At 55.8% G+C, this 12,932-nt stretch overlaps 2 protein-coding genes across 2 annotated transcripts; one reads left to right on the forward strand and one right to left on the reverse strand.

The window, feature by feature from the left end:
• Positions 1-6,614: 6,614 nt before the first annotated feature.
• Positions 6,615-10,194, reverse strand: HJV (hemojuvelin BMP co-receptor). The gene is made up of 4 exons (XM_066337988.1): positions 9,187-10,194; positions 8,659-8,820; positions 7,981-8,483; positions 6,615-7,540 (listed from the first exon to the last, which is right to left on the reverse strand). The coding sequence occupies exons 1-4, from the start codon at positions 9,251-9,253 to the stop codon at positions 6,914-6,916; spliced, it is 1,359 nt and encodes a 452-aa protein (XP_066194085.1). The 5' UTR covers positions 9,254-10,194; the 3' UTR covers positions 6,615-6,913.
• Positions 10,195-11,510: 1,316 nt separating this feature from the next.
• On the forward strand, positions 11,511-12,905 carry BOLA1 (bolA family member 1). The gene is made up of 2 exons (XM_066338001.1): positions 11,511-11,565; positions 12,191-12,905. Exon 2 carries the CDS (start codon positions 12,201-12,203, stop codon positions 12,612-12,614), a length of 414 nt encoding a protein of 137 aa, XP_066194098.1. The 5' UTR covers positions 11,511-11,565; positions 12,191-12,200; the 3' UTR covers positions 12,615-12,905.
• Positions 12,906-12,932: the final 27 nt, after the last annotated feature.

Here is a 12,932-nt window from a genome sequence, read left to right on the forward strand (position 1 = left end):
CGTGATCAGCGCGCCCATTGGCCGCCCTTGACTTGTTTACGGCAGCGCCGACCAATCAGAGCAGCGGCTGCGGAGCGTGGACAGCGTGTGAAGGAAAGCCGCGCGTGTTCAATGGGGCGGGCAGGACGGAGGCGGAGTGACAGCGCGGAGGGCCAATGGAGAGCGGGGACGGGCGGCGGCTGTGGCCAATGGCGAGCGCGGAACACGATGTCATGTTCCCAGGCTCAGGGCGAAGGGGGGTGCGGCTCCCAGATTGGGACGGGTTGTGTTGTACTGGGCGAACTGGGAGCGGCCGGGCCGGGCCCTGAGGGGAGAGGGGGGGTCCCCTTCACCTCCTTCCTCAGACTACTTTGTGGCCCTCCAGGACAGCCTGGGGGCGCCTCCACTGTCCATCCCCCGGGGTACCTTCAGCCCCCCCGGTGAACCCCCCCCTTGTTAACTCGAATAAATAAAGGCGGATTTGGGGTACGGAATCGAACGTGACTGATCGAGCTTCTCTGGGGAGGATTTTCCCGTCTCTGCTGCTTCCAAGGCCCTCATCCCCTGGAGTCCCTTCAACTGGTTCAGGGCCCCCTTTCTCACCCGCCATACACTTTCCCCGTTATTTGGGGTAAATAAGGGTGGGCTTGCGGGTTCAGCATCAAAACCCCCTGAATTCGGGGGTTCCCTCCCTCCTCCTGGTGTGTTTGTGGGAGTGTTTCCACCGCCTCTATTGCTTCCCACTCCATTTTGGGGACACTTCCCACTCCTTTTTCCCCAAAATATCCCTCCCAAACATTGATCCGAGGTGCAGTGAACACCCACATCCATTCCAGAAATTATAGCCCTGTCTTCCAGCTGGTATGTGGAGAGTAGGACAGCATTTTGCCTCCCCTGCAACCCCTCCAAGAGACTTTGGCTTCCAAGAAACCCTCAGATTTCACTCCCTGAATCAGCATTACTCCAGGACAGGAACTGGGTCCTTCCCCCACTTTTTTTCCCCCCAGCCTTAGTGCTTTCCCAGCTCAGGAAAATGCTGGAAGCAGAGGAAACAGGAGAACAATGTCCATGGAGCAACCCAGCACTGGAGCACAGGAAATGGGGGGGCTTCCCACCCTGACGAGGAACAGGGAGGTGTTTTTGTTGGGAGTTGTCCTTCAGAGGTTGTTTGTCCAAGTGTTCCTGGCACTTTTCCTGCCCTTCCATTGCCTCCTTCCCCCAGAGTTAATTCACACCTGATCGTATAAACCGATAAGGCGTGGATAAACTGTGGGGCATAAACTGTTCTCCTGCCAAACCACAGGACAGAATTCCTCCTTGAGAGAGAATTATTCTGTGTTTTGGTGCAGAATGGAGGAATTGCGCCTTTTTTCCTCTGGTCCCCATTGTCTCCCACTAGGAAAAAGGTTATGGGTTAACGGAGAATTAGGGATTTGCTCTAATTAGGTGAAAGGCTTTTTCCGCTCTCTCTGCCATGGGATACTTGACCCCTTAGCTCTGTGCTGTCGTTCCTGTCTGAGCCATGTTTACACTCTCCCTCTCCGGTTCCCATCGGTGTGTGCCTTTCCAAGGAAACCGTTCTCAGCCTAGGGCTGCTTGGACACATTCCTGCAAAGCCAAAGGGCCTTGGAGCCTCACGCCAAGGAACTTGTCAAGGATATGATCCAAGGCATGTTTCACATCCCGAATCCTCCCTGAATTCCTCCAGACTTGTCAGTCAGTGCTGCCCTTTCCCCCGCTGCCCTCCATCCGATGGCAAGCCCTCCCCACTCTCTGCTGCCAGTATTCCCTCGGGGGTCAGACTTCCTCCAGGAACTGTTCTCACACCAGCAGCACCCCTGGATGGATCTGGGGGTTGGGAACACTGTGGGATTTTCACTTGTAAAAAGCAAAATTTCCCAATGTCAGATCGCCTTCAAAAGCAAGAAAATCAGGAGAGAAATCGCCAGGAGTTCTGGGCGACCTCCTGCCCCACTAAGCTATTATTCAAGGCATTTATCCCCCTCCACGCTGCTTTCCCATGGGACCTCTGACCCTCGTTCAGCAGAGGATCTGCTGAAGGTGGATGGATAGGGAGAGTGGCAGGATCCATCGCTTTTCCCGGAGCTCCTAGTCAGGAGAAAGAGATGGTCAGGACAGTGTGACTAACACTTGGCCTCGGAATAACCCACTTCCAAAGCCACAGAGCGAAAATGGGCCCTGAGGTGACTCACTGAGCACTGGGTGGGTCCCGGGGGAAGGAATTGGGCATGGCACAGACTTGTTTTCCCCAGCACAGCTCCTGGTGCTGATAAGATCCGTGTTTTTCTGCTCCAGGTTATCGGGATTGGTTGCCAGGAGAAGCCACGCTGCTGCTGTGACAGCCTGGCCTTTGTCCTTGATATCAGACAAGCAGTATCCAGCCGGGATCGCTGGGCAGCCGGAGGGTGCCAACAGCCCCGCAGCTTCCACGGGTTGTTTGCTCCGTTTCTCACCTTATATGGTCTCTTCCAGCATATTCCAGGCTGGGAAGGGGGGGAGAGAGGGCCAGGGAGGGATCCACAATGGCTGGAGCGTGGGGACAGAGTGTCCCGTGTGTGCAGTTGGGAGCTGGGGTGGAAAAGGCATTTCCTCTGGTTGTTTGTGTACAGGGAACATTGGGAATAGAGCCCAGCTGGAAAACAAGGGACTATGGGATATAGGGTGGCTCCTGGAAAGCAACTGCCTGTCACACGCTGGGGATTTTCAGGAGTGGAGGCTCCAGAGCGGGGCCAGGTCAGTTCCTAAATTCCAGCAGTGGTTTGGAGGTGGAAGGGAAGGTCTCTTAATGCCTGGCTGGAGGCAGAGAATGCTCAGCTATGCAGGTTCGCCAAGTGCAGAGGTTTGACACTCCTCAGAGATCTTCTAGGAACACTTGGAAAGCTCCCAGGGCAGATTCTCACAGAGGATTCCCAAAAATTCCCCTTTTTTTGCTGTTTCGTCCCCAGCAGAGGCTTTTGACTTCGGTGTTGAGGTAACCCAGGGACAGGGATTGGGATCCTCTTTTTTTTCTTCCCTGAGCAGGGACAAGTCCTCTCAGGGCTTGCACAGGAGGATTTCCCCCCCTGAAGTCCCACTTTTCCAGCTCCCACTGGAGACTGGGATGTGGAAGTCCCCCTGCCTGTCAGTTCTTCATCCGGGTGGAATTTCTTCCTGTGTTCTGCCCAGAGGGTATTTTTGGATCAGGGAGGGGGAGATGAAACTCCAGAAGAGCTCAGCCACCCATAAACAACGAGGACTTCAGATCTTGGTTCTGAAAAGTCCCGTGTTTGTCATCTGCTCTTGCAGGAAGAGGCAGTGACATCAGCTCCACTTCAGCTGGGAGAGGGGGACTTCCCCCAGCTGCTGGCAGAGCCACTGGAGCCCCTCAGACACCTAAGGAATACGGATTTTTTTTTCCTCATTTTCAGCAGCCAAAGCTGCTCCAAGGTGGTGAGCAAGAGCTGGGAGTGTCAAGCTTGGAGAAGAAAAGTGTGACTTGGAGCCCTCTGGTCTCTGGAAGGTGTCCTTGCCATGTGCAAGATTATCTTTAAGGTCTTTTCCAGCCAAATTCAGTCTGGAATTCTGTGATTCCTGATTGATTGGGGTGAGGATGGCCATCCTGGCACTCTGGAAGTCGGGCTGTGCTGGAGCCCTTCCTGTGTGCTGGGTTCTGTGGACATCTAGAGGCTCTCCCAGGAATGGCAGAGAATTCTCCATCCATCCATCCATCCATCCATCCATCCATCCATCCATCCATCCATCCATCCATCCATGTCTCCTCTTCCCCAGGCCAGATTCCCCAGCTCTCACTCACAGCCATGGAGCAGTCTTGGCTGTCGCAGAGGAAAATTTCCTTATTCCCTTGCTGTTGTGAACTTTCCTGGCTGTGAACACTTCCAGGGAGGGTGTCTCAGGCATGTTCTGAGCATCTCCAGCTCAGATGGGCCCTGTGATTCAGAGTCTAGTCCCCTGGAGGAGGGCACTTTGGCCAATACTCCCTGGACAAGGTGATTTGGCCCACCCAGAGCAGCTCACGGAGGGGCTGCAGCTCTGGCTCTGATCAGGGCAGGTATGGGGGTGTCACAGCAGGTCACAGGGCCACCATCTCCTGCTGTCACAGGACAACCACCTCACCCTGTCACAGGGACACCACCTCCTGTGGACACCCTGCAGAGGCTCAAACCTGAGCCATAGCCAGGCAGGGGTTCAGCTAGGTGGGGAAAATGTGCCAAGCATGGGGTGGTCCTGGCCCATTCCCAAAATTATTGCTCCTCCTCAGTGTGAAGGAGACAGAAGCTCTCTCAGAGCTGCACTGAGGCAGAGAACAGACATCTTCCCCCACCCTGAATAAAGGAGCAGAATATCGGTGCCAATCCTAGTTGTTGATGTCAACAAGTGTGTTTCCACTGACGTCAACGGACTTTGGATCGACCCTTTCCCTCCCTGGCTGATGTCACCTGCTAAAAACCACCCCAGCCACTCCATCCAGCTGTGCCAGGAACCCACTTTGGGTGGTTCAGCATCCAGGTGCACAGCCTGGGTAGTTGGAGCTGAGGGGGTTCAGGGTAGTCTCCCAAGGGGCAGGACCAGAGGAAGAGGACTCAAGGGAAGGTTTAGTTGGATATTTGGGAAATTGTGTTCATGGGTAGAGAGGGCAGGCATTGGAACAGAGCAATGGTGGAGGCACCATCCTGGAGGTGTTGAAAAACAAATGGAATGTGGTGCCTGGAATCATGGGTCAGTAGTGGCCTTGGCAGTGCTGTGGGAGAGTTAATGATTAATGATCTCAGAGGTTTCTCCAACCTTAATGATTCCATAATTCATCAGCAACAGCTTCTCCAGGTTGTAATCCAGTTGTCAGAAGTGTCCGTGTTGGGCCACTCCTAGTGTAACTCTGGGTCAGGTGGAGCTGCTGAACCTGGAACCAGGGCTCTCCAAATCAGGTGCATGTCTTTAGAATTCCCTGATATTTTCAGTTTAGGAGCTGCACTCTATATTTTAGAGGTGGCTCCTGAGAAAGAGTTGACAAGGAAAGCACCAGGCCCAGTCCTGGTGGTGCAGGTGACGGGCTCTTCAGGAGGGAAAGTCTAGTTCCATTGGGAACCCTCCTTTCCCCCTGGAATTCTTGTTGAATGGCTCAACTGGCTAACAGCTAAAGGACAATTAGGTTCTGCATCATCAAATCCATCCCATTTCTACCAGGAGCTCCAGCATTATCAATGCTGCTCCTGAGGATTTCACTCCTACAGAAAATTTTATCTGTATGGAGAACATTCTCCTCATGGAGAATTTTACACACACACACACCCCCCCCCCCCCAGAGGATTTTATTCCTCCCTAGATGATTTTCTTCCCAAAGGGACACGTGGAACACATCAGGAAGCAGCCTGCTTTCCTTTCCTCATTCCTGCTTCATTTTGTCCACCCAAAGCTCCAGTGTCAAAGGAGCAGGGGAGGAAGGAGATATTATTATCCTCATCTGCCACTGCTGCCCAAAGACATGAAGAGACAGATGACAGGAAATGGGGACTCAAAAATAGACCCCTCTAATGTCAAACCCATCAGAGATTACTAGGAGGAGAGTAAAAGACATGGAACAGGTCTCCTGCATGTTACTGTTTGCTGTGAATACCCATCCAAGGGAGAATTTGCCATTATATCCATGAAATTATTTCCTATGTATTCTTTGTGCTCTTGGCACAAAAAAAAATAAAGAGAGAGAAAACCCCATGTATTGAATGTATTGAAACATGAATTGTAAAACCTCTCCTGATGGAGCCTCCATGCCTGGAGGGGCTGCAATTCCCCTTCCCCCAACTCCACAAGCTCTTCCTGCAATTCTGTGGGACAGGGATGGCCAAGTTTTTAATACTTCATTAAAAAATAGAGAACAGTCTTCCCCATGGAAAAGATTTCTCCTGTAGAACTCCATCTGCTTTACTGAAATCCTCTGAAATACGTGAAATTTGCCCTTCCTTCTGCAGTTCTGCACCTTCCACGGTGCAGAACTTCCAGTACCCTGTCCATCTGTGTGCCCAGCTGGCTCTTTGCCATCAGGAATTCTGTTTTCCAAGCGAAAGCTCCAGTTTGGGTCGGATTTGAGCAGTGACACAGAATCCGGGCCCATAGAGGAGAATTCCCGAGGGGTGTTTTGTCCTCCGTGAAACCTGATACCAGCCTCAAGTCCAGACCCTGCTAAATTGAGTCCACAACAGGTGCCAAGAAAACAAGGAAAAATAGCAACAGTGGCCTCGGATATAGGTCTCAAGCTCCACAGTTCCCTCTGCTGGAGATCCACTTGTTATTTATCCTGGAAGAGGAGCATATAGACAAAACCAGATGATTTCTACCCAAAAGTTTCCCTCTTGGTCACAACGCTCCCCAAACCGATTTGTGGCCTCGTTTTGCTTTGGGAGCAGCTAAGTGAAGGGTCCTAAATCCATAAAGAAAAAAAACCTTTACTTTTTTTTTTTTTTTTTTTTTTTTTTTTTTTTTTTTACTGCTAAAAATTTGGCTTTGGGCTGAATTCATTATTTCTGGATCTGTAGGTTTCCGGTTTCCTGAGTGGAATTCTGTCAGATTAACACCGGGAGAAACGTAGGAAATGAGTTATGGAAAGGCTTTGAGGGACAGAGGGGGTTTCTAACCCAGGAGGTTTATTTTTCTTTGATGCACTGCAATGTCACATCTTTAGGGGAAAAGGAACGTGTCACAATGGAACAGAAAAGTTTGGATCTGCCTTGAGGAGAGGAGGTGGAAGCAGCTGCACAATCCATGTGAGATCAGTGGGTGCCAACCAGGGGTTCATCTCTCCCCTCTTCTGGATCTCTGATTCCTTGTGGCTGTGGAGACACCTCCTTCAAGGTAAGGAATGTCTCCTGGCTGCAGCTTGGAGCCAGCAGCCCTCACGGGTTCCCTATGGAGCAGGCAGGGGTTAAAAGTGCAACAAAACAGCCCAAAATCCACAGGGGAGGAGGAAGAGGAGGAGAAGAGGCGATGGAGAGGTGAGTGGGCAGCCTCCCCCAGCTTGGAAGATGTGAAGCTTCTCAGCATCAGACAGGAAGAGCCGGGCATCCTCCAGCGCCGCGTGCGCTGCCATGGTGAAGTTGGTGTCCCCCGAGGTCACCACATCAAAGACACATGACTGGAAGTAGACATCCTCCACAGGCAGTATCTCCCGGCAGAGCACTTGTGCTGTTTCTGCAGGGACACGGCCGCGCCCGCGGGGGCTGCGGGACAGGCGCTGGCTGTGAGGGCAGCCGCTCACGCACAGCTGCAGGTCCTGCTCCTCCGTGAAGGCCCGGGCCACCTCCTCAGCAGCACGGATGGAGAAGGACAGCTGGCGGCCAGCCTGGCGCACAGCGATGGTGGTGCCGATGTAGTCGGCGCGGATCTCCACGTGCCGGCCGGGGCTGCGCTCCCAGATCACCAGGCTGCTCCCACCTGGACGCGTGCCCCCGTTCACAGAGCCGTCCTGGAAGGCTGCTGGAACGTTGTCCAGCTCGGCCTGGTAGACCTTCTGGTCAATGCATTCCTTCATGTTCTTGAATATGATGGTCAGCTGTGGGGAACAGGACAGGAGGGAGATGAGCATGGTGGCCATGTCCTCATCCCAGGTGTTCAGGGTATCCCAGGATGCAGGTCCCACCGCACCTATCCATCCTCAAACCACCCCTGCCACAGTGCTTTTGGGATAACAACAATCTTTCCTTCTTTCCTTCTTTTTTTAACACCACTTAAGCAATGGAAAACTCAGGTGAAGCCAAACCCAGCAAGATTCCTTCAGGTATCCCATGGACCACAAGATTCCCCCAGGTACCCCGTGGACTCCACAGTCACCTTGACAGCAACAGGAGTATTTGAGGGTCCCCTCAACAACCTTTACCACTGTTGTCCCTCCTTCCTCTTCCCCCCTGGGTTTGAAGCGGTTCCAAGGATTTTGGGAAGTATGGGAGGCCCCATGACTGTGGATTCACTGCCCAGCCTGTGTGCTAATGTTACCTTGCTGGTGACAGTTGCATTGGACCCCTTGGCCACTGGTGAACTGGTGGCTTGCACAAACAGGTAATCGTTGTCCAAGAGCGGCCAGGAGCCCTCCACCCTGCACGTGTGGAAATCATCATGGAAAGTGCGGATGTGGGGGTCCCCAAAGGCAGCACAGTGCTGGAAACTAGGGGGGCGGCCATGCTTGTAGAGGAAACTCTGCTCGTAATCACAAATGTCGAGCGACTCAAAGCCATGGGGGTTGGGGGCCGGGGGCCGGGGCCGTGGTGGGGCTGTGGGCCCTTCCTTGGAGCAGTTGTTCTGGATCATGAGGTCCTCAATGCCGTGCACAGCGGAGTGGAAGGCCAGGTCCCCACGGCAGGTGCGGGCGGTGCGCCGGGTGCACAGGGAGTAGGAGCGGAGCGCGGTGCAGAACGCAGCACCACGGTCGGGGCCGCGCAGGTGCAGTGTCGCCGCCACATACTCTGAGTTGCAGCGTAAGATCTTGCACTGGGAAGAGACTGGGAGAGACAGGACGGCTCCCTGGGAGAGGGGATGGGTTGGGGAAGGGCAGTCTCTCCTCCCCCCCACCACCTCCCACCATCCAGCCTGCTCTAGATTCTCATGGAGATTCTTCCTGGAAGCACTTGTCTCCTGGTTTTTACAGGGCACAGCTCTGCCCATGCGGATCCTTACCATGTCTGCAGAGGAGAAGGAGCAGGAAAGCTCGGAGGAAGAGGCCAGAGTTTTCTGGCTGCCCTGGGCTCCTACTGTGGGTGGGTCTCCCCATTCCCATCCATGCGGAGTCAGGGGGGTCTCTCACCCACCAGCAGATCCCAGCTTCGTTCAGCAGCTCCCCTGGAAGCAGAGGAGGGGATTGGAGGGAGACCAGCAGACAGGACTAAGAGGGGCCCCGCAGCAAGTCCAACCCAGCACTTCCAAGGCCACCACTTGTCCCCAAGTGGCACATTCACACAGCTTTGAACTCTGCCCTGGACAGCCTGTGCCAGGACTTGACCACCCTTTTCATGAAGAAATTTTCGCTGATATCCAACCTAAACCTCCCCTGTTGCTGCTTGAGCTGTTTCATCACAGTGGTGATACTGAGCATTTCACTCCTCCCTCACTCTGGGGACACCACATGTGGGATCAGAGCCTGAAGCATCCCTGGGTGCCAGCGATGTCCTTGGACCCTCATTCCTGCTTTCCCACTGCCCCACTCACCTGTATCAGCCTCCTCAGGAAGTGACCTGGCTCCCAGTGCTGGGAGCTCCTTCCCTGCAGGACACATGGGTGTCCTTGTCACAAGCTCTGCCCCGAGTGACAGCCAGAGAGACCCATGGGATGACCCAGGAAAATTCCAGCCTCCCTGGGCTCCTCCATGGCCTCACAGCCTGATAAAATCCGCGGTTCCACAAGCCCGTCCAGGGGCCAGGGAGTGGAGCCCCCTGTGGCTCTTCGTCCCTGGTCACCTTTGCTCCGTCCTTTCCCGTGCAGGGCAGAGGCGGGGGTTGAAATCGATCCTCCTAAATTTAGCTGGGCTCTGATCCAGCTGGGAACAACAGCCGGAGTGTGGAGAAGGTGGGGCACAGGAGCTCCAGGAGGAGCTGGGAGTCCCCAAACCCTGCTGACTGTTGGGTCATGTCACCCATGGGAGCTTCCCTGGAGCTCTATAGGTTTTCCTCCTTGGGTACCCCCTGCCTGCACCCCCCAGGAGTGAGTCCCTGCGGAAAAGAAACATGCTTTTCCCTGTGGGATGTGTCCAATAGGGAATGGGATGTTTCCTGACAGGGAATACTTTTCCAGCATTTTCTGTCACAGCCTCCCCTTCTGGGGTACAGCCAAGTCCTGAACATAAACATTGGACGGGCCAAAGTTGGCCAATGTCCCCAGGGATCGATGATCAGTGTCCCCAGGGACTGGTGGCCAATGTCCCCAGGGACTGATGACTGCCAGACCATGCTGGCTGCACTCCTGAAATCCCACCTACACAGGTGCAAAAAGTAGCTGCACCAGCCCCTGCTCCCTGCAGAGAAGAGGAATGGTCAGGAATGCCCACACCAGGATTTTTCAGGTTCATTCCAGAGGCCATGGAGGAGGACAGGGATGGGAAGTTGGTCCTTCAGCATTCCAGCACCCACAAATCCCTTTGGGAACATATTCAGGAAAGCCTTTTGCCTCCTAAACCAAGTTCCTGCTGTTTTTCATACCCAGCTCTGCTCTGCAGGGAGCAAAGACTAGTGCCCACCTGAGCCCAGGAGAGCTACAGCACTGGGACTAGGGTAGGAAGAGAAATATTTGAGGAAAGTATCATTTGCCAGAGAGCTGGAAAAGTGGATCCCTCTTCTTTGCAGGATGGGCCATGTGGACAATCAATTCCAAAGGATGCACTCTTCTTTCTATGTCATGGTTAGCATAAATCCCATCCCTCCATCCTCACACCTCTGCCAAGGATACCAGCAGTCCACTTACCCCGGTAAATGCCACAGGATGGGCACCAAATTCCCCTAGACCCTCCAGAGGAAAATCCTGGTCCCTGGCCTGGGTCCGGCTCTGGGTGAGAATGAGGAGAGAATCCCGGCTGTTACCACCCGGACTTGGAGCAGAGGGAGCAAAAAACAGCTGAAGATTCTGACAGCCAGATCTGTCACTGGGAGCGGGAACTGAGTGGGCTCCGACAGCACTTTAAAAATAGCCGGTAGGATTTTTGATCCCAAAAGGCAAATTCCAGTGGGGAGGGGAAGGGAGAAGACAGGGAGAGCCAAGACTTCCCAACTGTACACACAAGCGGTGGGTGAGGTGGACATGGAGTCTCTCAGAACTGCCCATCCTGAGGTTTCTCCAGGCTCTGGGAGAAACAAGGTTGAGAATGCAGAGTGCTGCCAGAAATCCATGGAGGCTCCCATCCCATCAGCACCTGACGGTGTGCAGCCCAGCTGCAGAGCACTCCCCCTCCTGGCTCTGCGAGCAGAGAGATGGGAAAACCCATGGTGGTGTCCAGTCACACTTATCCTCTGGGATTCTCCATTGCAGAGATTTCCCTCTCCGTCCCTTGGAGAGCCTGGGAGGTCCTGGAGAGTGACAGATATTGAGAGAACTGGATATCTTATTCCTGTACCTGGAAGACATTGAGAGGGGTGGAGAGGGAACCACCTGGCTCAAATGTACAACCAAAATCCCACAGAGATCCCACCGCTGTGAGCAGTTTCCCAGGATACTGGCATGTGGATAAATCCCATCCGCAAGCACCTGCTCTGGGGCTGGGCAGCTGGGGCCTAAAAGAATCCAAAAGCAGGTGGAGCGGGACACTCCTGAGCTCTGTGCAGAGACCCCGAGAGGTCTCCAACGCTGCCATGCTGGGTGGTGGATGCCACGGGACGCTCGGCCACCAACAGTCCCCCCGTGTCCCCCGCGTCCCCCGCGCACACATGACTCCGCCCACACACCTCCGGCTCCGCCCACACACGCCATATTAGGATAAAGGGGCGGGCTCGGGGTGGGGGCGTGGCCTACGGCCATCTGCGGGTTTCGCGGCGGGGATTGGGCGGAGAGATCACGTGACGGCGGCGGGGCGATCCCGGGGCGGCGTGACCGGAGCGGGTGGTGAGAACCGGGGAGAGGCCCGAGGGGGATCGGGGGCTCCCGAGCAGCACTGGGACCCCAGTGGACTGTGGGAGGATCTGGTAGTCCCGAGGATCCTTCCTGTGGAACGATAAGGGCGTACCTGCCGTGGGTTGCACGGGGGATAGGGGGGCTCTGGGTGCTCCCCCGGTTTGGGGAGGGCTGAGGGGTGTCAGGCCCTTCTCTCCTGCTCTGATGCCTCCGAGCGCGAAGGCTTCCGGGGGCATCGCCCTGCGCCCCCCTCTGCCATTCCCGGGGCAGGAGATGGTCTCGCAGGGCTCCCCAGACTCGCCGCCCCCAGCACCCCCTTGTTCCCCCTTCCGCTGTCCCCAGTAGCAGCTGCTGACCTGGCAGAGTCCCCCCCAGCTCATCCCTCCGTGCCATGTTCCCCGCTCCTGCCATCCCCACTTTCCATGTGGGATCCTCCAGAGACCTTCAGTCTCAATCCCTGTCCCCCCCCACTGCCCTCTCCTCGAGCCTTTCTCTCCCTTTTAGCTCCCCCAAACGTCTTCTAACTCCTCCGATGCCGGGTCCTCTCCTGGCGGCCACGGAGGGTAGAGGGGGCCTCTCTCTCTGCAGCCCCCCAAATTCCCCCTCTCTCTTGCAGTCCTTCTCCGATGCGGGGTCCCCTCCTGGCGGCCGCTGGAGTGGCCATGGGGGGCGCGGGGGGACCCCTGGCCCGCACTATCCGCGCCAAGCTGACGGCGGCCCTGCAGCCCACGCACCTGGAGGTGCGGGACGACTCCCCCCGCCACGGAGGCCCCCCCGGCGCCGAGACGCATTTCGGGGTGCTGGTGGTGAGCGGGCGCTTCGCGGGGCTCTCGCTGCTCCAGCGGCACCGCCTGGTGCATGAGGCGCTGCGGGCAGAGCTGGCTGGACCCCTGCACGCCCTGCAGGTCATCGCCCGCACCCCCCAGCAGTGGCAGAGTGACCCCCACGCCCCCCCCGCACCCCCTTGCCTGGGGGGCTCCAAGCGGGAGCAACGCCGCGGGGACAGGGAGGAGGAGGAGGTGGCGCCGGGGCAGCAGTGACAGCCCCAGAAGCCGCCCAGGAACAGCATGAGGCTCCCGGGACCCCCCACCCCGGTGTCAGCACAGCAGACGGAGCCTGGAGTTGAGAGGGGGGCAAAAGTAATGGGGGTGGCACCCCATCCCCATCAGGCTCTGCCCTGACCCCGCGCGCCATACCACCCCCAGACTCTCCATCACCCCCAGCCCTCACCCACCCAACCGCCCCTCCCTGTTCCCGCTCTGGGGGGGATTTTTGGGGTGTCCCTCCCATTTAATGTCTGAATCAATTTAAATAAACGTGTTTTGAGGGCAGCTGAGTCTGGAGAACCCTTTGGCGGG

This window comes from Sylvia atricapilla, chromosome 30 (genome assembly GCF_009819655.1).
Source record: "Sylvia atricapilla isolate bSylAtr1 chromosome 30, bSylAtr1.pri, whole genome shotgun sequence".
In the NCBI taxonomy this organism is placed as follows: domain Eukaryota; kingdom Metazoa; phylum Chordata; class Aves; order Passeriformes; family Sylviidae; genus Sylvia; species Sylvia atricapilla.

Coding starts and splice junctions, on each gene's coding strand:
- HJV (XM_066337988.1), bottom strand. CDS start 9,253: ATGTGTCCTGCAGGGAAGGAGCTCCCAGCACTGGGAGCCAGGTCACTT. Junction 8,821..9,186: donor TCCTGAGGAGGCTGATACAG/GTGAGTGGGGCA, acceptor CTCTGCTTCCAG/GGGAGCTGCTGAACGAAGCT. Junction 8,484..8,658: donor CCTTCTCCTCTGCAGACATG/GTAAGGATCCGC, acceptor TGTCTCTCCCAG/TCTCTTCCCAGTGCAAGATC.
- BOLA1 (XM_066338001.1), top strand. CDS start 12,201: ATGCGGGGTCCCCTCCTGGCGGCCGCTGGAGTGGCCATGGGGGGCGCG.